The 24,103-nt window shown below is 49.5% G+C and overlaps 1 protein-coding gene across 3 annotated transcripts in view; it reads right to left on the bottom strand.

Moving 5' to 3' along the window:
- The window catches only part of SYCP2 (synaptonemal complex protein 2), a 398,741-nt gene that overhangs the window by 287,818 nt on the left and 86,820 nt on the right, over window positions 1-24,103 (bottom strand). For all 3 annotated transcript variants that reach the window (XM_075347762.1, XM_075347763.1, XM_075347760.1), the window contains exons 9-11: window positions 21,732-21,833; window positions 21,598-21,658; window positions 9,149-9,297 (exon numbers count right to left, since the gene is read on the bottom strand). In XM_075347762.1, coding sequence (XP_075203877.1) covers window positions 9,149-9,297; window positions 21,598-21,658; window positions 21,732-21,833 — 312 coding nt within the window. The remainder of the gene's footprint in view (window positions 1-9,148; window positions 9,298-21,597; window positions 21,659-21,731; window positions 21,834-24,103) is intronic.

Genomic DNA, 24,103 nt, shown 5'->3' on the forward strand with positions numbered 1-24,103 from the left:
GGAACCATCCATGTAGAGTTCATCCGTTCAACTTTTCTACAAAGACACGGTTGTTGGATCCGAAGATCTCAAATTTGGACTCATCAGACCAAAGCACAGATTTCCACTGGTCTAATGTTCATTCCTTGTGTTCTTTAGCCCAAACAAGTCTCTTCTGCTGGTTGCCTGTCCTTAGCAGTGGTTTCCTAGCAGCTATTTTACCATAAAGGTCTGCTGCACAAAGTCTACTCTTATCAGTTGTTCTAGAGATGAGAAGGTGTGTCCAAACTTTAGGTCTGTACTGTAATATATACTGTATATATATATAAAACAAAAAAAGTGCACGTGTTAAAGGAGTTGTCCGACATTAGCTTAACAAAATTTTTTGAGTTTATCTGTGCTGTATTGTCATATAAACCACACCTACATTGTTATTTTTTGTTTTCTAACTTTTGTTCCTCTTGAATTATCCCTTTATTCTCTGCAGCACCTTGTTTACATTCAGATCCAGCAAACATGACTTCCTGTGCTGAACCTCAGTCAGAGCTGTCACCACCCAGCCTCAGTGTCCAGCCCCACCCCCTGCCCGCCCCCTGCACACACATTCCCTGTCAGTATTCTTCCCCAGCACCTGACCTGGTATCACTACAGCATTGCAAATAACAGCCCCACATCGGGCTCTGCACCGCACACATATGGCTCTGTACCGCACACGCACACATATGGCTCTGAACCGCACACGCACACACATGGCTCTGCACATGCACACATAAGGCTCTGTACCGCACATGCACACATATGGCTCTGCACCGCACACATATGGCTCTGCACCACACACGCACACATATGGCTCTGTACCGCACACGCACATATATGGCTCTGCACCGCACACGCACACATATGGCTCTGTACCGCACACATATGGCTCTGCACCGCACACGCACACATATGGCTCTGCACACGCACACATATGGCTCTGCACCGCACACGCACACATATGGCTCTGTACCGCAAACACGCACACATATGGCTCTGCACCGCACACGCACACATATGGCTCTGTACCGCACACATATGGCTCTGCACCGCACATGCACACATATGGCTCTGCACACGCACACATATGGCTCTGCACCGCACACGCACACATATGGCTCTGTACCGCACACATATGGCTCTGCACCGCACACGCACACATATGGCTCTGCACACGCACACATATGGCTCTGCACCGCACACGCACACATATGGCTCTGTACCGCACACGCACACATATGGCTTTGCACCACACACGCACACACATGGCTTTGCACACGCACACATATGGCTCTGCACCGCACACGCACACATATGGCTCTGCACACGCACACATATGGCTCTGCACCGCACACGCACACATATGGCTCTGTACCGCACACATATGGCTCTGCACCGCACCAACACACATATGGCTCTGCACACGCACACATATGGCTCTGCACCGCACATGCACACATATGGCTCTGTACCGCACATGCACACATATGGCTCTGCACCGCACACGCACACACATGGCTCTGCAAACGCACACATATGGCTCTGCAACCCCCCCCCATCCCCATCCCCTTCGGGAACACATGTGGAATACATACTCACCCGTCCTCGGTCCCCGCCGCTCCTGCACGTTCGCGCGCTGTCTGTGCTCTGGACATATCAGCACAGTAGTGACGTCACCGCTGTGCTGAAGAGAGCACAGACAGCGGGAGGGACAGTGATGAGAAGCAGCGCTGCGCTGCTTCTCATCAGCACTTTCAAATGTACCGGCATCGGTGATCTGTGATGCCGGTATATTTGAATGTGTGATCCTGAGCAGGGGGCCCGGTGCTGGAGCTGACACCATGGCAGCTGCCGCCAGGCCCCTCCCCCAGGTCACGGACCCCACAACAGTGCAGGGGGAGGTTACTGGAGAGTAAGGGGTGCGGGTGAATGTGTGGGAGGGTGCAGGGAAGGGGGCGGGGCTCATCACACTGTAGACACCCAGCAGGGAGGCGACATGCTGTTTCCACATTTGCATGTCAACATGGTCCTGCCCATGTTGACATGAAATGACCGGAAGCAGCAAAATCGCGGCAGGAGCGGTCACATGACCACTCTGAGCCGGGGAAGAGGGGCTGACAGCAGGGCAGGTAAGTGGTCTCTATCTACTTACCTGCTCCAATGTAGCCCAATAGGGAAATAAAAAAAAGGGAATTTTGTTTACTTACCGTAAATTCCTTTTCTTCTAGCTCCTATTGGGAAACCCAGACAATTGGGTGTATAGCTTCTGCCTCTGGAGGCTACACAAAGTATTACACTTTTAAAAAAGTGTAACCCCTCCCCTCTGCCTATACACCCTCCCGTGGATCACGGGCTCCTCAGTTTTGGTGCAAAAGCAGGAAGGAGAAAACTTATAAATTGGTCTAGGGTAAATTCAATCCGAAGGATGTTCGGGGAACTGAAGACCATGAACCAAAAGAACAAATCAACATCAACAACATGTGTACACAAAAGAACAACCAGCCCGAAGGGCACAGGGGTGGGTGCTGGGTCTCCCAATAGGAGCTAGAAGAAAAGGAATTTACGGTAAGTAAACAAAATTCCCTTTTTCTTTGTCGCTCCATTGGGAGACCCAGACAATTGGGACGTCCAAGAGCAGTCCCTGGGTGGGTAAAAAACAATACCTCAATAGAAAGAGCCGAAAACGGCCCCCTCTTACAGGTGGGCAACCGCCGCCTGGAGGACTCGCCTACCTAGACTGGCGTCTGCCGAAGCATAGGTATGCACTTGATAGTGCTTCGTGAAAGTGTGCAGACTAGACCACGTAGCTGCCTGACACACCTGCTGAGCCGTCGCCCGGTGCCGCAATGCCCAGGACGCACCTACGGCTCTGGTAGAATGGGCTTTCAACCCTGAAGGGAGCGGAAGCCCAGAAGTACGGTAGGCCTCGAGAATCGGTTCCTTGATCCACCGAGCCAAGGTTGACTTGGAGGCCTGAGAGCCCTTGCGCTGGCCAGCGACAAGGACAAAGAGCGCGTCTGAACGGCGCAGGGGCGCCATGCGAGACACGTAGAGCCGGAGTGCTCTCACTAGATCCAAAGAGTGCAAATCCTTTTCACACTGGTGAATTGGATTAGGGCAAAAGGAAGGCAAGGAGATATCCTGATTTAGATGAAAAGGGGATACCACCTTAGGGAGAAATTCCGGGACAGGACGCAGAACCACCTTATCCTGGTGAAAAACCAGGAAGGGAGCTTTGCATGACAGCGCTGCAAGCTCAGACACTCTCCGAAGTGATGTGTCAGACTGTATTCGGATCTGCCTGCCCTCCAGCCACCGATGGAAAGCCAATAGGGCTAGATATACTGCCCTTATCTCCAGGATATTGATCTGAAGGGACGATTCTATTGGATTCCAGGTTCCTTGAGCCCTGTGGTGGAGAAAAACCGCTCCCCAACCTGACAGGCTCGCGTCCGTGGTGACCACGGCCCAGGTTGGAGGTAGGAAGGATTTTCCCCGAGACAGAGATGTGAGTAGGAGCCACCACTGAAGTGATGTTTTGGTTGCTAGGGAAAGAGAGATGTTCTTGTCGAGGGAAGCCGAACTCTTGTCCCATTTGCGAAGAATGTCCCATTGGAGTGGCCGTAGATGGAATTGCGCGAACGGCACTGCTTCCATAGCTGCAACCATCTTCCCCAGGAAGTGCATGAGGCGCCTTAAGGGGTGTGACTGACTCCGAAGAAGTGATTGCACCCCCGCTTGCAGAGAAAGCTGTTTGTCCCGCGGTAGCTTGACTAACGCTGGCTGGGTATGAAACTCCATCCCGAGGTAAGTCAGTGATTGGGCCGGCGTCAACTTGGATTTCGGGAAATTGATGATCCACCCGAACTGCTGGAGAGTCTCCAGAGTGACGGAAAGACTTCGTTGACACGCCACCCGAGAAGGAGCCCTGACTAGGAGATCGTCCAAGTAGGGGATCACCGAGTGGCCCTGAGAGTGCAGGACCGCCACGACGGATGCCATGACTTTGGTGAAAACCCGTGGAGCTGTCGCCAGGCCGAAGGGCAATGCGACGAACTGGAGGTGTTCATCCCCGAAGGCGAAACGCAGGAAACGTTGATGTTCGGGTGCGATTGGCACATGGAGATAAGCATCCTTGATGTCGATCGATGCTAGGAAGTCTCCTTGTGACATCGAGGCGATGACCGAGCGGAGCGATTCCATCCGAAATCGTCTGGTTCTCACATGTCTGTTGAGCAGCTTGAGGTCCAGAACGGGACGGAATGACCCGTCCTTTTTTGGCACCACGAACAAGTTGGAGTAAAATCCGCGACCACGTTCCTGAAGGGGAACGGGAATCACAACTCCCTCTATCTTTAGAGCGTCCACTGCCTGAAAAAGTGCGTCGGCCTGCACGGGGGGTGGGGAGGTTCTGAAGAAACGAGCCGTAGGTCGAGAGCTGAACTCTATTCTGTAACCATGAGACAGAATGTCTCTCACCCATCGGTCTTGAACGTGTGGCCACTAGGCGTCGCCAAAGCGGGAGAGCCTGCCACCGACCGAGGATGTGGCTAGATGAGGCCGAGAGTCATGAGGAGGCCGTCTTGGAGGCAGTGCCTCCTGCGGCCTTTTGGGGGCGTGACTTGGACCGCCACGCATAGGAGTTCCTCTGGCCTTTCTCCGGCCGGTTGGTCGAAGAGGATTGGGACTTGGCGGAGGGACGAAAGGACCGAAACCTCGATTGGATCTTCCTCTGCTGAGGTCTCTTAGGTTTGGACTGGGATAAGGAGGAGTCCTTTCCCGAGGATTCCTTAATAATCTCTTCCAACCGTTCGCCAAACAAACGGTCGCCAGAAAAAGGCAAACCAGTTAAGAACCTTTTGGAAGCAGAGTCTGCTTTCCATTCGAACAGCCACATGGCCCTGCGGACTGCCACGGAGTTAGCGGATGCTACAGCCGCACGGCTAGCGGAGTCCAGGACGGCGTTCATGGCGTAGGACGAAAATGCTGATGCCTGAGAGGTCAAGGAAGAAACATGTGGAGCAGAATTCCGCGTGACAGCATTAATCTCAGTCAGACATGCCGAGATTGCTTGGAGAGCCCACACGGCCGCAAAGGCCGGGGCGAAAGACGTGCCCGTGGCCTCATAAATAGACTTCACCAAGAGCTCTATCTGTCTGTCAGTGGCATCCTTCAGGGATGAGCCATCGGCAACAGACACAACGGACCTAGCAGCCAATCTAGAGACTGGAGGATCCACCTTGGGAGAATGTGCCCAGCCCTTAACGACTTCAGGTGGAAAGGGATAACGTGTGTCAGTGAGCCGTTTAGCAAAGCGCTTGTCCGGAACCGCTCTGGGCTTCTGGACAGCGTCCCTGAAGTTAGAGTGATCAAAAAACGTATTGCGCGTACGTTTGGGGAAACTGAATTGGTGTTTCTCCTGCTGAGAAGCCGACTCCTCTGCAGGAGGCGGCGGTGGTGTGAGATCCAACACCTGGTTGATGGACGAGATAAGATCATTTACTAAAGCGTCCCCCTCAGGGGTATCAAGGTTAAGGGCGAAGTCAGGGTCAGAGCCCTGAGCTCCCCCGTCCGCCTCGTCGTCCTGAGAGTCCTCAAGCTGGGATCAAGAGCAGCGTGAGGAGGCCGGGGAAGAGTCCCAGCGAGGCCGCTTAGCCGGTCTGGGGCTGCGGTCCGGGCAGGAGTCCTCCGCCTGGGGCCTAGGGGCTATCCTGGGAGCGCGCTGCGGCGCGGACCGAGAAGGGCCTGGAGGAGACAGACTAACAGGGGCCGGGGCCTGTGAAGGGCCCGGTCTGGACTGCAATGCCTCAAGGAGCTTAGATGACCATTTGTCCATAGACTGTGCAATGGACTGAGAAAGTGACTGAGAGCGTTTCTCAGCGAAAGAGGCCAACGACGGTGACTCTGTCCCTGCAGCCTGTTCAGTGGGAGCAGGGGGATCTACATGAGCCGAGGGGCCCACAAGTGCCCTAGGCTCCGGCTGAGCAAGCGTGGCAGGAGTCGAGCATTGATCACAGTGAGGGTAGGTGGATCCCGCAGGCAACATAGCCCCACAAGAGGTACAGGCTGCGAAAAAAATCTGTGCCTTAGTAGCTTTGCTCCTTGTGGACGACATGCTGTTGTCTCTTAGGAGAGTGACCACTGAGGGTATATAGGAAAAGGGTATACAGCCTTACCGAACAGATATATATATATATATATATATATATTATACATATATATATATATATATCCCGGCACCCTAGGGGGACCAGCACCGTGACCGGTGTGGCTTACCAACCGCTAACGAGCGGAGTGTGTCCTCCAGATTCCCTGTCGTGGATCCCCCGGAGCTGCAGAGCTTTGCTGCTGAGTAGCATCCACCGGCAGAATGCTAAAAATGGCTGCCGGAGCTCTCAGGGGGGGTGTGGAGCCGAGGGCGGCGCCAGCAAAGAGCGGGAATCTGGAGTCCCCACAGTGGTCAATGAGGGGGGAGGGAAACATGCAGGATGCTCCAGCCCTCAAAGCCGACGTCATATCGGCAATCCCGCCCTAACCCCTGACAGGCAGGCTCAGGGGCGGGATTTTTCGCGACTAGGCCGCGGCGAAGCCGGGGACTAAATTTAAGGCCGTGCCCCACAAGCAGGCACGGTCGGCGCGGAAGTCCGCCGAAAAGACAACGGACGGAACTACCGCGGCTTCCGGGGATAAGGTGCGACCCTCTCTGTACAGTCCCCACATGGGGACACAGAGTACCTTCCAGTTGCAGGGCCCGGTCCCTGGGGGTGAAGAAGCTCCGGTCCGGCAGGTTCCACCAGGGGCTGCGGATGGAGCACGGTCCCAGCTCATGGATGACCGCTTAGGATCCCACTTCTCCCAGAGCCGCATAAGGGATGGTGAAGGAGACGGCATGTGGCTCCAGCCTCCGTACCCGCAATGGGTACCTCAACCTTAACAACACCGCCGACATAGTGGGGTGAGAAGGGAACATGCCGGGGACCCCATCGGGGTCCTCTTTTCTTCCATCCGACATAACTATGTATGAGAATGCATGAGTGGATGTGTGCCTCCTTCCACACAAAGCATAAAACTGAGGAGCCCGTGATCCACGGGAGGGTGTATAGGCAGAGGGGAGGGGTTACACTTTTTTAAAAGTGTAATACTTTGTGTAGCCTCCAGAGGCAGAAGCTATACACCCAATTGTCTGGGTCTCCCAATGGAGCGACAAAGAAAAAAATGTCAAAGAAGCCGGATAACCCCTTTAAGATAAACAGCTCCAAGTGCTGTGTGCCGCCCGCTCACTGCCCCTTCTCCGATGCAGCGTGCCCCCATCAATTCTGTGTGCCGCTCCCAGTGCGTGTGTGCCACCTGCTCTTCGCCCTTTCTCTGATGCAAGGTGCCCCCTGCAGAGCCGTGTGCAGCCCGCTCCCCGGCGCTGTGTGCCGCCCACTCCCTGACGCTGTGTGCTGCCCGCTCTCCGCCCCTGCTCCGGTGCAGCGTGCCCCCTGCAGTGCTTTGTGAAGCTTCCAGTGCTGTGTGCAGCCTCCCCAGTGATGTGGATCACCCCCAGTGTTGTGTTCTCTCTAATGCTGTGTATTACCCCAAGTGCTGTGTACCCCCTAGTGATGTCTGTGCTCTGCAAGTGCTGTTCGTGCCCCCCAATCTTCGCCTAGGGATGTCTGTGCCCCCCTTAGTGATGTCTGTGCCTCCTTAGTGATCTCTGTGCCCCCTCCCTTAGTGATGTCTGTGTGTCCCCCTTAGTGAAGTCTGTGTGCCCCCCCTATTAGTGATGTCTGTGTGCCCTCCCCTTAGTGATGCCTGTGTGGCCCCCCTAGTGATGCCTTGCCTCTCTTAATGATGCCTGTGCCCACCTAGTGATGTCCGTGCCCCCTCTAGTACTCTCTGTGCCGCCCTAGTGATGTGTGTGCCCCCCAGTGCCGTCTGTGCCCCACAGCAATGCTTATGTCTCGCTATGACCTAGTAATGTCTGTTACCCAGCCACTATTGTCATGTATATGCCCCCAGCATCTACTGTCATGTATAGGCTCCCAGCCCCTCCTGTCATGGATATGCCTCAGCATCTCCTGTTATGTGTATGCCCCCAGTGTCTACTGTGATGTGTATGCCCCAACCCTCCTGTGATATATACATCACATTGGAGATGCTAGGGGCATATACATCACACGCTGGGGTATATACATCACATTGGAGATGCTGGGGCCGTACATATCCCAGGAGCGGCTGGGGTTATATACCTCACAGGAGGGGCTGGGTGCATATACCTCACAGGAGGGGCTGGGTGCATATACCTCTCAGGAGGGACTAAGCGCATATACATCAAAGGACAGGCTGAAAACATTTACATCACAGGTAGGGGCTGTGGGCATATACATTTCCCCAGCCCTTCGTGTGATGTATGTGCCTCCAGTGTCTCCTGTGATGTAGGTGTCTCCTGTGATGTATATACAGCAGCCCCAGCGTCTCATATGTCATGTATATGCCAATAGCCCCTTCAGTCATGTATTTGTCTCCTGTGTTTTATATACACCAGACCCTGTGTCTGTTGTGTGATGTATATGGTCTACTAATCTTATTATCACAAAGAGTTGCCTGCACTCCAGACCGTGACAAACCTGGAAAAGAGAGAAGCAACATAAGTATTACTGAACATCACAGCTGCACAAAAAGGAAGCAGCTCCAGCCACCACAATAGAGGTGAGTTAATTAACTGTTTGACCAAATATAGCTGGTTCATTTTTACATTGGTAATTTTGTGCAGCCCTCGAAGGTTGGCAGAAATTTCCAAATGGCCCCCAGCAGCAAAAAGGTTCCCCACCCCTACTTTAAGTGATAATACAAGCAATTCCTGGCTTCAGTGTTCACATGCTGTAAATGCAAATAGTACTGTGAAGGGAGTAATTGGCTGAAGTGGGTAGGGGATTGATGAACAGGACGTCACTTCTGGTCTTAGTGCAGACCACCAGATTGGCAGCATTGGAGCAGCACAGAAATTAAAAGAGCAGGTAGTTTTACAACATTTCCTAATCTTTGCCAAGTTTAAAAAAAATAAATAATCACAAAACCTCCTTGAACAATTATTCAATACCACAGATTACAATACACAGAGGCAGATACATAAGACAGACCACCATACCTTGCATTTACAAGCGCCAAACACTGTTTTTACTACATCAGATATATTCAGAGTAGAATTAAAATATATATGTAACTGGCTTCCTTTCATCTGTCCAACAGTTGTTGCAGTATATAAACTGATAGTCAATAAAGTCTTGCTGTTTATTTCTGTACAAAATTAAAAAGAGAAAAAGTAGCTGTAGTCTGAAAAAAACTAGAAGGGATGTTTATATTAAAAGTTCAACTATAGTGACCCTTCAGTTGCAAAACTATACAGAGCAATTATCTGACATGCACGTGTTACCCAAATGGCTTCCTTCACACGCTGGATCAATTTAGTAAATAGGGTAGTGCAGTAGGTCCAAAGAAAAAAAAAACACTTTTACACAGCAGAATAAAATTGTTGCCATCATAAATGTATTCTACAAATTCTGAAGACAAGAATGGGAGCTGGGGAGTAAGAAGATTTTGGGTACTCTTAGAAAAATTTCTTCTTAACGCTTTCATTGAGGGCACAGGTGACCAAGGGTGTATGTTCCTGCCACTATGCAAAAAAAAGTTAGCTCCTCCCCAGTAGTATATACTCCAGGAGAAGCAACAAAAAGGTAAGAACATAAAGAAGTAATGAAGTACAACTCCTTACAACTCAACATGAGTGTGGATGCTGTGTCCCCCCCAATGAAGGCGCTAAGAAAGAGTTTTACAGTGAGTACCCAAATTATTTTCTCTATCGCTTCATTGGGCTACACAGGAGATCATGGTACATTCTAAAGCAGTCCCAATGGTGGGCACAAGATAGTACCCTCAAATCTGAGCTTGAACCATTGCGGCTTGCAGGACCTTTCTACTGAGGCTCACATGTGACAAGACATAGGTGTGAACCCTATAGAATTTTGTAAAGGTATGGAAGACCAGGTAGCAGCTTTGCACAGGTGCGGGACAGAGGCCTGGTTGCGCACTTACTGTGTAAGTGTAATGAGCAGTGATCCTGAGTGGGTGCACTCTGTAATTTATCTAGTTCTGTATTCCAGAAAGGCAGGCCGAATACAGCGGGCAATGATAGATCTGGAGGAGGGAAAACCTCTGCGCATATCCTGAATGATGAAGAGACAGTTCGCCCATCTGAAGGGTAGCACCCCTGCTATCTAGAGCTCTCGCGAGGTCCAGTGACCACTCCAGAGGGTGAGAAGGAGACTGGCAGAACGAAGGGAGCACAATGTCTACGTTAAGGTACGAGTAAACCACCTTAGGAAGAAAGGATGGAATCGAACATGAGACCACCTAGTCTTGGTGAAACACAAGGAAGATTGCTTTGAGCTCTAGGATGTTGATGGTACGAAATGATTCCAGAGCGTTCCCTCAACCCTGTACTAATGCTAAAATGGGGAAACAGAAGGCGCAATAGGGTCTTACCCGGTATAAAACGTACAGGAAGTAAGGATAGGTACACTCACCTGGTAGGGTTGTGACAGTCACAACTCCTTATTCAGCATGTGAGTGTCCGTGTGGTCCCAGCAGCGGCCCCGTTCAGGAAACAGCGGGGAAAAAAATCATATAGGAAAAAACGGGTTTAATGCCGCGCTAAAGGATCACTGATATCAGTAAGATGAAAATCTCTTTTTTATTTTAGACTAAAATAAAAAAGAGATTTTCATCTTACTGATATCAGTGATCCTTTAGCGCGGCATTAAACCCGTTTTTTCCTATATGATTTTTTTCCCCGCTCATCCCTGTACTGTGAGGTTCTAAAAAATAGCCGAAGGCGTTGGCATCCGTGGTTACGATCTTTCAATGCATCATCAGTAATGATCTTTCTCAGTGAATGAGGGCAGAAAATCTCCGCCATTCCAGATACTTCTTGATCCAGGGTTGGTCCAAGGAGTGATTGGACTTGTCCTATCTTGATAAGAATATATGTATGTTCCTGCAGGAGCGAGTGTGAAACTGAGTGAAAGGGACTGCTTCCATTGAGGCCAACATTTTGCCCAGTACACTTATGCAGAATCGAAGAGAGCATGGAGAGAGATGTCTGACAGAACAAATCCTTCTTTGTAGAGTTGAGTAGAAAAACTCTTGTGCATCCAGTGTTGAACAACAGCCTCAGGACAACAATGTGCTAGACATGGATCTGAGAAGACTTCGGTCTTTTGATAATCCAACTGAGACAAGAAAAAGCGTCCAGAGTGGTCTGCAGACTCTAGTAACATGCTAAGGGGGGTGGCACTTTAATCAGTATGTCATCTACATAAGGGATGATGACAATGCCTCTGGTCTGAAGAATAGTCTTTGTGACCATAAGGTACCGTCACACTAAACGACGCTCCAGCGATCCCCCCAGCGATCTGACCTGGCAGGGATCGCTGGAGCGTCGCTACATGGTCGCTGGTGAGCTGTCAAACAGGCAGATCTCCACAGCGATCAGAGATCAGCCTCCAGAGACCAGTGTAACGACGTTGTGCTTCGTAACCATAGTACACATCGGGTTACTAAGCAAAGCGCTTTGCTTATAGTTACCCGATGTGTACCCTGGCTACGTGTGTAGGGAGCAGGGAGCCGGCTTCAAGAAGCTGCGGACGCTGGTAACCAAGGTAAATATTGGGTAATCAAGCAAAGCCTTTGCTTGGTTACCTGATATTTACCTTGGTTACCAGCATCCGCAGAATCCGGCTTTCTGCACATTCAGTTCGTTGCTCTCTCGCTGTCACACACAGCGATGTGTGCTTCACAGCGGGAGAGCAACGACCAAAAAATGGTCCAGGACATTCAGCAACAACCGGCGACCTCACAGCAGGGGCCAGGTCGTTGCTGGATGTCAAACACAGCGACATTGCTAGCAAGATCGCTGTTGCGTCACTAAAAACGTGACTCAGCAGCGATGTTGCTAGCGATGTCGCTTAGTGAGACGTGGCCTTTAGAATAGACCTTTGTGAAAACCCTGAGTGCTGTAGATATGTCAAATGATAGCGCTGTGAACTGAAAATGTGAATACTGAACTGCAACGCAGGAATCTCTGGTGGGATACTAAAACTAATTATCTCTGTGCCAGTGTGTGAGAATATACTGCTGGGGAGGAGCAACCTTTTTTTTGCATAGTGTCAACCTCCTAGTGGCAGTAGCATAACCCATGATCTCCTGTGTCCCCCAATGAAGAGACAGAGAAAATTAGATTTGGGACCCTTATAACCAGTGGCGTAACTACTGATGGGGCCCGAGTCTACATGTGGACCTGACCCTACCCCTGCATGTGTGTGAGATGCATGGGCCCTTGTGGCGTTCTAAATCCTATAAAGACATACAAGCTGCTTTCCCCATCCTATTATGTATTAGGTAGTAATGACCCCCATCCTGTACTAATGACCCCCATCCTGGGCCCCTTCCAGGTATAAATGTCACTATCGTCTGCCCTTTCATTGTATATACAGTATGTCCCTTATCCTGGGTATCTTCCTGGTATATATGGTCTTCATCCTGGCATACAAGTCCCCCCCATTCTGCTGTGGTTCTATAACATATAAATAACCTCATAACATTCTTCTCACTTTTCTTTCCTGCTACGATATGCGGCATCCTCATCTGTAGATGGCAAATTGGCCGACATTTGCCATCGGAGTGCATGCTATGGGAGACACATAACATTACTGACATGTGCCGTTTGTGACTGGCACATCAGCTGCTGGCCTCTGAATGGCCGGCGGTTTGTATTGCCCAGTGGGTCTCTGCGCCGCAATGGATTTCAGCTGAATATGAGTACTTACATGCAGGGCTGTGGATTCGGAGTCGGAGTCGTGGAGTCGTAGCTCATTTTGGTGGCGTCGGAGTCGATATAAAATGCACCGACTCCGACTCCTAAAATATATAATAAATTGGGGACAGTGGTGCAATACAGAGTGTGATGAAATTTTTTTCATAGGAATTTGGGAAACTTATGAAATGTCCTATAAATGTCTGTTCTATTCCTGATCTAAGGCTACATTCACACACAGCGTTTTTGCTGCGTTTTTTGAGGATACGTTTTTCAGCTGCAAAAGCAGATCAGCTTTTTAAAAAACCGCATCACCTGAAAGGTTTCTGAGCTCATAAATAATGTTTTCAATAGCAAAAGCAGATTAGAAAAACACCACACAAACTGACATGCTCATTCTTTGTGAGGATCCTCACAAAATGTTGTGTCTGAATGTCCTATCTTGAAACCCATTGCCTTTGCTGGGATGCCAGAGTCACTGCATTTCACTTAATTATTTTGCCATCAATGTTCGATATGTTTGTGACAAGAAAGAAATTGTTACCAAGACACTGGCAGTAAAAGATAGTAAAGCTCATCCCACCAGCCAGTTTCTCCAGGCCTTAGCAGAAAAAGTTCTGCAAGATTAGGAACGCAAAAAAGAACAGGTTCTTGCCATTGTAATGAACAATGCTTCAAACATAAGTACAATAAACTGATGAATGAGAGTAATGAACAACAGCTAGAAGAAAATTTAGGATTCAGTATGTGTGAGATGGAAGGCCACAGTGCTGTTCATGTAACTGAGGAACAAACATATATTACAACAGAAGAACAGCAAAATGATAGTTTAGAATTAGATGATCTTGTTGAAGCTGCTTCAAAACACTTTCATATTCATCACATGTGCTGTGTTGTGCGCGCTGCAGCTGGCAATAAGAGATAGTCTGCAAGAGGGACCCCAGTTTCACACATCCATCTTTTCGCCGGTTTGGCGGATGCGGCGCACTCCAGTACAGTTTATACAGTACAGTGGCAGCACGACAAACGACGGTCACATGCTTTCATGTGACCGGAGCATGTGACCCGGAAGTTGTGGCACTGCCACTGTACTGTATCGTACTGTACTGGCGTGCGCCACATCCACCAAACCGGCGAAAAGCCGGATGTGTGAAACTGGGCGGACATGCTGGAAATCTGATTGGAAAAGTGAGGAAGTTGGTTATTGCTGCCAGAACCCCTAAAATTGATTCCACCTTGAAGAGACGTGCTGGGAAAGGGGCAATTGTTGATCAAGCCACTCGGTGAGGCAGCACTTATTTAATGACTGAGCGATTGCTTGAACTAAAATCGTTTCTTATAGATATGGCGAACCCTCAAGTAACCTTAAATGAAGGTCAATGGAGACAGGTGGCTGAACTGAAGGAATTGCTTAATCACCCATTTACCGTGACTAAAAAATTACAAGCTGAGGATTTAACTCCTGGCATTTTCATAAGGGAGTGGAAGAACTTGCTATTTTGCCTGTCCCAAAGAGGTTTAATCGCAGATGGCATTTCTGCTTCAATGAAACGGAGAGAGACACAGCTATTGTAAAATAAAATTCTTCTGGCAGCTGTTTATGTGGACCCAAGTCATCGTATACTGCTTGATGATCAACAGCTTACTAAAGGAAAAGAAGCTTTGAGTGAGGTAGCAGTTAGGATGAGCAGCTACAGGATTGCCAGGCGCAAGAGGACTTGGGGCCTGACAGTGCTACTGCTGCCATATCTTCATCCTCAACAGATGAGGAGTTTAACTTTGACAAGTATTTGGATGACATGGAGCAGCAAAGTGTTGCCGCAAGGAAAAAGATTTCACTCCGTCTCCTATAGCAGCAGATTGACCAGATTTCAGTGAAAATTTTCACTTGCGCTCAAAGAAATAGAAACTGTTCATCAAAACTGATTGTGCATGAGGCAATTCCTTTATACCCGGAAATTGTTAGAGATGTTGCACATGTGGTTACGGCTTTGCCTCCAACCCAAGTTAGTGTAGAGAGGTTGTTCTCTAGCCTTAACATTATTAGGTCAGATTTGAGGTCATCTGCGAAGGAGGATCTGATGGAAGCAATTCTATTTCTTACAACAAATTCATAGACTGCACAAATGTTATGTTTTTGTTGAAAACTGTTTTTTTGCCACTTACATAGTGTATTACATAGTGTTACATATATCTTAAATTATATAACACTATGTAATACACTATGTAAGTTGCAAAAAACAGTTTTCAACAAAAACATACTAAATAAAGAGAATTTTGTTACTTACCGTAAATTCTTTTTCTTATAGTTCCGACATGGGAGACCCAGACCATGGGTGTATAGCTTCTGCCTCCGGAGGACACACAAAGTACTACACTCAAACGTGTAGCTCCTCCCTCCTAGCATATACACCCCCTGGTAGCCAGTCCTAGCCAGTTTAGTGCAAAAGCTGAAGGAGGACATCCACCCACAAGTAGAGACAGAGCAAAACCCGGAACAACCGGAACCTCTGTCTACAACAACAACAGCCGGTGAAAACACACGGAACAAGAAACCTGCCAACAGGCAACAGGGAGGGTTCTGGGTCTCCCATGTCGGAACTATAAGAAAAAGAATTTACGGTAAGTAACAAAATTCTCTTTTTCTTCATCGTTCCTATGGGAGACCCAGACCATGGGACGTTCCAAAGCAGTCCATGGGTGGGAATAAACAGAAAAACTGAGAAGTAGGCGAAACGTAACTTCACAAATGGGCTACAGCCGCCTGAAGGATGCGTCTGCCCAAGCTCGCATCTGCCGAAGCATGAGCATGCACTTGGTAGTGCGTCGAAAAGGTATGCAGACTAATCCAAGTGGCAGTCTGACAGACCTGCTGAGCCGTAGCCTGGGCCTGAAAGCCCAGGAGGCACAGACAGCTCTGGTCAAGTGTGCCTTGATCCCCGGCGGGAGAGGCACTTGAGTACACTGGTAGGTATCAGAAATGGCCGACCTAATCCAACGAGCCAGGGTCGGCTTAGATGCCGAGAGGCCCTTACGCTGACCAGTGGTCAGCACAAAAGAGAGGTGCACCGCCTAAGAACAGCGGTGCGAGACACATAGATCCGGAGCGCCCGCACCAGATCCAGAGTATGCAACGCCTTTTCAAAGCGATGAACAGGAGCCGGACAAAAGGAAGGCAGGGAAAATGCCCCGGTTAAGGTGGAAGCAGCAACCACCTTAGTGAGAAAGTCCGGAGTCGGACGGAGAACCACCTTGTCTTGATGAAAAACCAAAAAAGGGGTGACTCCGAAGAGAGTGCAGCCAAAACAGAGACTCTCTTGAGGGAAGTTATGGCCACTAGAAAGACCACTTCCTGTGAAAGACGAAACAAAGAAACCTCCCTAAGAGGCTCAAAGGGGGGTTTCCGGAAGCCGTGAGGACCGGATTAAGGTCCCAGGGCTCCAAAGGCCGCCGGTAAGGCGGAATGATGTGAGATGCGCACTGCATGAAGGAGCGCACCTGAGCCAGCCGGGCGATACGCCGCTGGCACAACACTGACAGAGCCGAGACCTGTCCCTTAAGGGAATTGAGGGATAGTCCTAGCTGCAGACCGGACTGTAGAAGGGACAGGAGGGTCGGCAAGGCCAAAAAGGCCAAAGGATACTTCCGAGCTCGAGTCATAGTGGAGATGACTTCAGGAGGGATACCAGAAGTCGTCAAGATCCAGGACTCAAAAGCCATGCCGTCAATCTGAGAGCCGCAGGATTCTGGCGGAAAGACGGACCTCGTGAGAGAAGGTCTGGACAGTCCGGGAGATGCCATGGCACCTCTACGGACAGACGGAGCAGGTCAGGGTACCAAGCTTGCCTGGGTCAGTCTGGAGTAATGAGAATGACCCGACGGCCCTCCTTTCTGATCTTGCGCAGGACTCTGGGCAAGAACTAGAGGGTGAAACACGTAAGACAGACGAAGCTGGGACCAAACTTGGACCAGTGCGTCTGCCGCAAAAACCTGAGGATCGTGGAGCCACGGTTTGACGGCTGAGATAATCTGCCTCCCAGTTTTCCACGTCTGGGATGTGGGCTGCGGATATGGTGGACTAGGAGTCCTCCGTCCACTGAAGAATGCGATGAACCTCCAACATTGCCAGGCGGCTGAGTGTCCCGCCCTGGAGGTTGATGTAGGCAAACGCTGTAGCGTTGTCTGACTGGACTCGAATGTGCCTGGCCGCCAACAGATGGTGAAAGGCTTAGAGAGCTAGAAACACAGCTCTGATTTCCAGCACATTGATCCAGAGGGCTGATTCGGACAGAGTCCAAGTGCCCTGCGCTCCATGGTGGAGATATACTGCTCCCCAGCCGGATAGACTAGCATCCTGGTGAGGATTAGCGTCCCTGAGACAGAGGGGCCGAAGCCACCACTGAAACGAGCCCCTGGTCTGTGGCGAAGCCACCACCCCGTGGAAGGAGGAAGTCCGCTTGTTCCAACAGCGGAAAATATCCAGCCGCAGAGGACGCAGATGGAACTGGGTAAGGGAATCGCTTCCATTGACACCACCATCTGATCCAGCACCTGTATTAGGTGCCTGATGGAACGACGTCGACCGCCAGCGGAGGGACTGCTGTTTGACTAAGGGCAGCTTCACAAGTGCCGACAGAGTCTCGAATTGCGTCCCTGGGTACGTGAACTTCTGGGTCGAAGTCAGAGTGGACTTGGACAGAATGACAAGCCACCCGAATTGGTTAGAGTGGCGAGAGTGAGCGAGGCACTCCGCTAACAGTCTGCACTGGATGAAGCCCAGGCTAGAAGGCCGTCCAGGACAAAAGGATCACTGCCAACCCCTAGAGGTGCAGGACCGCAATCACAGCTGCCCCGACCTTGAGAATACTCGAGGGGCCGTGGCTAACCCCAAGGGAAGAGCCACGAATTGGACCACTCTGATTGCAAAACGTAGCCAACGCTGGTGTGAAACTGCGATTGGCACATGCAGATAGGCATCTCTGATGTCGATGGATGCTAGGGAATCCCCTTGGGTCATTGATTGATCGCAGAGACTCCATGCGAAAATGCCGCACCTGAACATGCATGAGAAGCTTGAGATCCAGGTCGGAAGGCACCGCCCTCTTCGGGGACTAGGAATAGATTTAAGCAGAAATCTCAGAACCGTTCCCAGTCGGGAACCGGTACAATTACTCCATTTGCCTGCAAGAATGCCACAGCCTGTGAGAAGGCGGCGGCCTTGGAGCAGGGGGGAGTTGACAGAAAAAATCTGTTTGGCGGGCTGGATAGAATTCTATCATGTAGCCGTGGGAGATGGTATCCCGCACCCACTGATCGGAGACGTGTTAAAACCATACGTCGCCAAAGTGGGAGAGCCTGCCACCGACCAAGGACGTTGCTGGCGTGGCCAGATAGCCAGGAGGAGGCTGACTTAGTGGCAGCATCTCCTGCGGTCTTCTGAGGACGCGGCTTCGTGCGCCATTTGGGTTTACGATCCTTGGCTGAGCTAGTGGACGAGGCCGAGGGCTTAGAGAACGATCAGATGGAGGAACGAGAAGAACGAAACCTCGACTGATTCCTGCCCTGGACAGGTTTCCTGGTTTAGGTTTGTGGCATGGAAGAACTCTTCCCGCCAAGAGCTTCCTTAATAATTTCATCCAGTTGTTCCCGAATAGTCTGGTCCCAGCAAAGGGGAGCCCAGCAAGGAACTTCTTTAGAAGCATCTGCCTTCCACTTACGAAGCCACAGGAGCCTGCGGATAGCGAGGAAATTAGCCGAGGCCACCGCAGTGCGGTGAGAGTCTCCAGCATGGCAGACATGGCATAGGATGAAAAGACTGAAGTCTGGAAGTTAAGGCAACCATTTCGGGCATAGAGTCCCTGTGAGGGAATGCATCTCCTCTAGAGAAGCAGAGATGGCTTTGAAAGCCCGCACTGCTGCAAAAGCTGGGGAGAACGAGGCCCCTGCTGCCTCCATACAGATTTGGCCAGAAGGACAACCTGGCGGACAGCAAAACCTTAAGTGAGGAGCCATCAGCCACTGATACAACGGTCCGGGCTGAGAGTCTAAACACCGGAGGGACCACCTTTGGTGAATGAGCCCACTCCTTGACCACCTCTGTTGGAAGGGGAAAACTGTCATCAGAACCACGCTTTGGGAAGCGTTTGTCAGAGCAGACCCTGGGCTTGGTCACAGTGGCCTGAAAACTGGAGTGGTTAAGGAACACACTCCTTGTTCTCTTAGGCAAGGTAAACTGGTGCCTTTTTGCCAGAGAGGGTTGCTCCTCTGATACTGGCGGATTGAGGTCCAGTACAGAATTAATGTACAGTGGGATCCTTAGAGAGGTGCCGTCAGCCACTGATGCAACTATCCGGGCTGAAAGTCTAGACACCGGAGGGACCACCCTTGGTGAATGAGCCCACTCCTTGACCACCTCTGGTGGAAGGGGGAAACAGTCATCAGAACCACGCTTTGGGAGCGTCTGTCAGGACAGGCTCTGGGCTTGGTCACAGTGGGCTGAAAACTGGAGTGGTTAAGGAACACACTCCTTGTTCTCTTTAAGGTATACTGATGCCTTTCTGCCAGAGGGGGATGCTCCCCTGATACAGGCGTATTGAGGTCCAGTACAAATATAATGGACGCAATCAAATCATTAGCATCTGCATCACCTTCGGACAGATCAATGGTACATGAAGTAGCGTCCGAGCCCCTAGTAAAGACATCCTCCTCGTCCAGTGAGTCAGCTCGTGAATCAGAGCTGCGGGATGGGGAAGGACAGGGGACCCTGCGTCTCCATTTTAGGAGGACGGGGTCTGAGACCAGATGAAGAGTTCCCTGTGAGCTTTGCTGAGCGAGCCGTAGCAGCAGAAGCGCCCTGAGAAGGGGGCTAATGCATGCTCAGCACCACCGGAGCCGGAGCAGCTGGAGGGACCACTGATGAGCCTCCAGGCTGAGTGTTTATGTGCTCGGTACAGGCAGTACGAGCTTACATGCAGTGCATATTAAGAACAGCCTTGCAGCCTTGCTCTGATGTGAGACATGCTGCAGAAGTGGGGGCTCTGTCCAGAATGACCCCCAGCAGAGTATATAAACAGAGAATATAAGCAGCTGCACAACCGGAGGTTGTGGCTTGCCAGCCGTTTAACATACATTTCTGTGCCCTCCAGTCCCCCAGCCCAGGCCCCCATTTGTCACAATGTGGTATCTCTGTGCCTATGCAGACATTGAGAACGCTGAGAAAATGGCGACCGGAGCGAGGAGTGTCCGTTCCCTGTGCTGAACAGCCGCTAGGCGGAGCCTCACTGTCCCTCTGCATGACTGACATGCAGGGGCAGTGAAACCGAAACTAGGCCTCAGGCGAAGCCGGGGCCTAGATTTAAACATGCGGCCAGCGTGCAGGCACCATCGGCGCGGTTCTCCAGTGAAAACTGGAGAACCGGCTGGAAATGTTAACACAGTCATATAACACACTCTCCCCAATAAATAAAGTACAAGGGACCCCTGGAAAGACCACTTTCTGTGGTAATAACGTCTCAGTACTTAGCTTGCGAGACGCAGGTGCCAGGTCCCTGGGGGGTGAGCGCTCCGTCCGGCAGGATCCTGAAAGGGCTGAGGATGGAGACCAGTCTCTTGCAAAGCAGAGAGAACCGTGATGGCTCCCACTTCAAGCCAGAGCCTCAGGGGATGGTGAAGGAGCGCGGCATGTGAAGGCTCCAGCCTTGTAAAATCAACCTTAACAGCACCGCCGACACAGTGGGGTGAGAAGGGACATGCCGGGAGTCCAGACTGGACCCGCTTTTCTTCCAAATCTTTGAAATCCAAAAAATCAAAAATCAAAAATCAGAGAATGCATGTGTGTGTGACCTCCTGAACACAAAGCATTGAAACTGGCTAGGACTGGCTACCAGGGGGTGTATATGCTAGGAGGGAGGAGCTACACGTTTGAGTGTAGTACTTTGTGTGTCCTCCGGAGGCAGAAGCTATACACCCATGGTCTGGGTCTCCCATAAGGAACGATGAAGAAAATAGCATTTAGTATATTGCTTATATTTAAGTGAAAAATGTATTGTTGTACAATGTGAACATCAGACATTTAATCTTTTTTATGATGCAATAATCAAGATATTTAGATAGAACATAAAATATATTTATTGGAATACAACTTTAGAACACAAAAAACTAATAAATTGTAAATGTGTAATACAATATGTAGTTTTATATATATATATATATATATATATGTATATATATATATATATATATATTTATATTATACATGCACACACAAGATATATATATGTAATCTACTGTACTGTATATTATATATTGTATTACATATTTACAATTTATTACAGTTTGTGTTCTAAAGTTGTATTCCAATAAATATATTTTATGTTCTATCTAAATATCTTGATTATTGTATCATAAAAATGATAAGATGTCTGATGTTTACATTGTACTACAATACATTTTTCACTTAACTATAAGCAATATATGTGGGAGTCGTGGAGTCGGAGTCGGAGCAAGGGAATTTGAGGAGTCGGAGTCGAAGGTTTGGCTTACCGACTCCACAGCCCTGCTTGCATGCACGTCCAGCTGAAATAGGTTCTGCCATCGGCGAGCCCCTCTTCCACACAAGGCCAGTCGTGGCGGCAGCCTATGCAACCGTGATTGTTACGCAACGGCTAATAACTTAATTTTAGGAAACAGAAAATAATTTATAATTAATTCAAAAAGTTATGATTTACCTTCTACATTGTAAGCATCCACTTCACTTTCAGTGATGCGGACAGTCTCCCAATGGTGACTCTGAAAAACAAAATAGCTGGTATCATGGGAGACAAGGAAAATTAGCAATTTTTGTGAGAATCATATGTGTTACCTCATTGTTGTCATCTGTAGAAACATAGAAGGAAATACTTTGGGTTCCAACATTGAAATCAATCCAAAACTCTTCAAGCTTTTCATCAGGTGGAGACTCCAACTAGAATATATGATCATAACATTTATGATGAATACGAACTGCTGGGTCCAGATTACAAGTCCTAAAAGAACACTATACATGAAGTTTACAGCTTAAACAAATGAATCTAGTAGAAAGCGTGCGAGGTGCTGAAGTAAAGTGCGGGGATTGAAGATAAGTGCATAGTTAAAACACAATTTCATAGTGGTGATAACTGTAATTGTTTAGTTTCATTAGGGAATTGTGTGTCTGTTTTTCTGTGATTCTGTGAAAAAGCAAAAAAAAAAGTTTGTCTTGTGATTGAATTAGTAGTATTAGCCACACCTGTTTCTAGAAGCTTCTAGCAGCTTCTGGTAGTCCTTGTAGAATTACCGTATATAAACCAGCCAGAGCAAGCGAGGTGCTGAAGTAAAGTGGGGATTGAAGATAAGTGCATAGTTTAAACACAATTTCATAGTTTGACACAAGAACATAGTTTGAATTTATCCTTATACGTTTCCCATTGTTTTTTTTTTTCTTTGTTTTTCTACTTTACTGTTTATCTCCATTTAATAGGTGCTCCATGGACAATGCTACCAGTTGTGTATCTTGTCAGATGTATGCATGCCTTAAACAACCGTTCGAGGGTGAATATGTCTGCACTCGATGCAAGCATGTTGCGTATTTGGAAGCCAAGGTAACTGATCTAAATAAGCAGCTTGCAACACTCAGGGGCATTGCAAACCTGGAGAGGAGTTTGGAGCTCACTGAGCTTTCTCTGGCTGGGGCCAGTGATATGGAGGAGGGTGGAGGTGGGGAAGATCAGGACCCAAAGGTACGTAGCTGGGTAACAGAAGAAGAGGTAGGGGGAAAAGTGTCAGGGAGCCTAGTCCTGACCTGGCACAACCTAGTAAATATGCCTGTTTGGCTGATATTAGGAATGAAGGGCCAGGACTAGGGTCACTACAGCAGGATGTTGCTCCTAGCAACCAGGAAAACAACTGCTGTAGGAAAGAGGGAAAAAGGAGTGCAGCAAAGCCCAGACAGATGTTGGTGGTATAATTAGGCGGACAGACAGGGTCATCTGTCGCCGAGACCGTGAATGCCGAACAGTGTGTTGTCTGCCGGGTGCTCGGGTTCGGCATATTGCAGATAGGATAGACAGATTGCTGGGTGGGGCTGGGGAAAACCCAGCGGTCATGGTGCACATTGGTACTAATGACAAAGTTAGAGGCAGGTGGAAGGTCCTTAAAAATGATTACAGGAAACTAGGAGAGAAGCTGAAGTCCAAGACCTCCAAAGTGGTGTTTTCAGAAAAAGAGAATTTTGTTTACTTACCGTAAATTCTTTTTCTTATAGTTCCGACATGGGAGACCCAGACCATGGGTGTATAGCTACTGCCTCCGGAGGACACACAAAGTACTACACTTAAAACGTGTAGCTCCTCCCTCCGGGCTATATACACCCCCTGGATGACAATCTAACCAGTTCAGTGCAAAAGCTGAAGGAGGACATCCACCCATAAGTAGAGATAGAGTAAAACTCGGAAAAACCGGAACTCTGTCTACAACAACAGCCCGTGAAAACACACGGAACAAAAACTGCCAACAGGCAACAGGGAGGGTGCTGGGTCTCCCATGTCGGAACTATAAGAAAAAGAATTTACGGTAAGTAAACAAAATTCTCTTTTTCTTCATCGTTCCTTCCATGGGAGACCCAAACCATGGGACGTTCCAAAGCAGTCCATGGGTGGGAAATAAACCAAACTGAGAAGTAGGCAAAACCTAACTTCACAAATGGGCGACAGCCGCCTGAAGGATGCGTCTGCCCAAGCTCGCATCTGCCGAAGCATGAGCATGCACTTGGTAGTGCTTCGAAAAAGTGTGCAGACTGGACCAAGTGGCAGCCTGACAAACCTGCTGAGCCGTAGCCTGGTGCCTGAAAGCCCAGGAGGCACCGACAGCTCTGGTCGAGTGCGCCTTAATCCCCGGCGGGGGAGGCACCTGAGAACACTGGTAGGCATCGGCGATAGCCGACCTAATCCAACGAGCTAGGGTCGGTTTAGAAGCAGAGAGACCCTTGCGCTGACCCGTGGTTAGCACAAAAAGTGAGGTGCACCGCCTAAAAGCGGCGGTGCGTGACACATAGATTCGAAGCGCTCGCACCAAATCCAAGGTGTGCAACGCCTTCTCAAAGCGATGCACAGGGGCCGGACAAAGAGAGGGCAAAGAAATGTCCTGGTTAAGGTGGAAGGAAGACACCACCTTAGGGAGAAAATCCGGAGTCGGACGAAGAACCACCTTGTCTTGGTG

Source organism: Anomaloglossus baeobatrachus, chromosome 5 (assembly GCF_048569485.1).
Source record: "Anomaloglossus baeobatrachus isolate aAnoBae1 chromosome 5, aAnoBae1.hap1, whole genome shotgun sequence".
Taxonomy (NCBI): Eukaryota; Metazoa; Chordata; class Amphibia; order Anura; family Aromobatidae; genus Anomaloglossus; species Anomaloglossus baeobatrachus.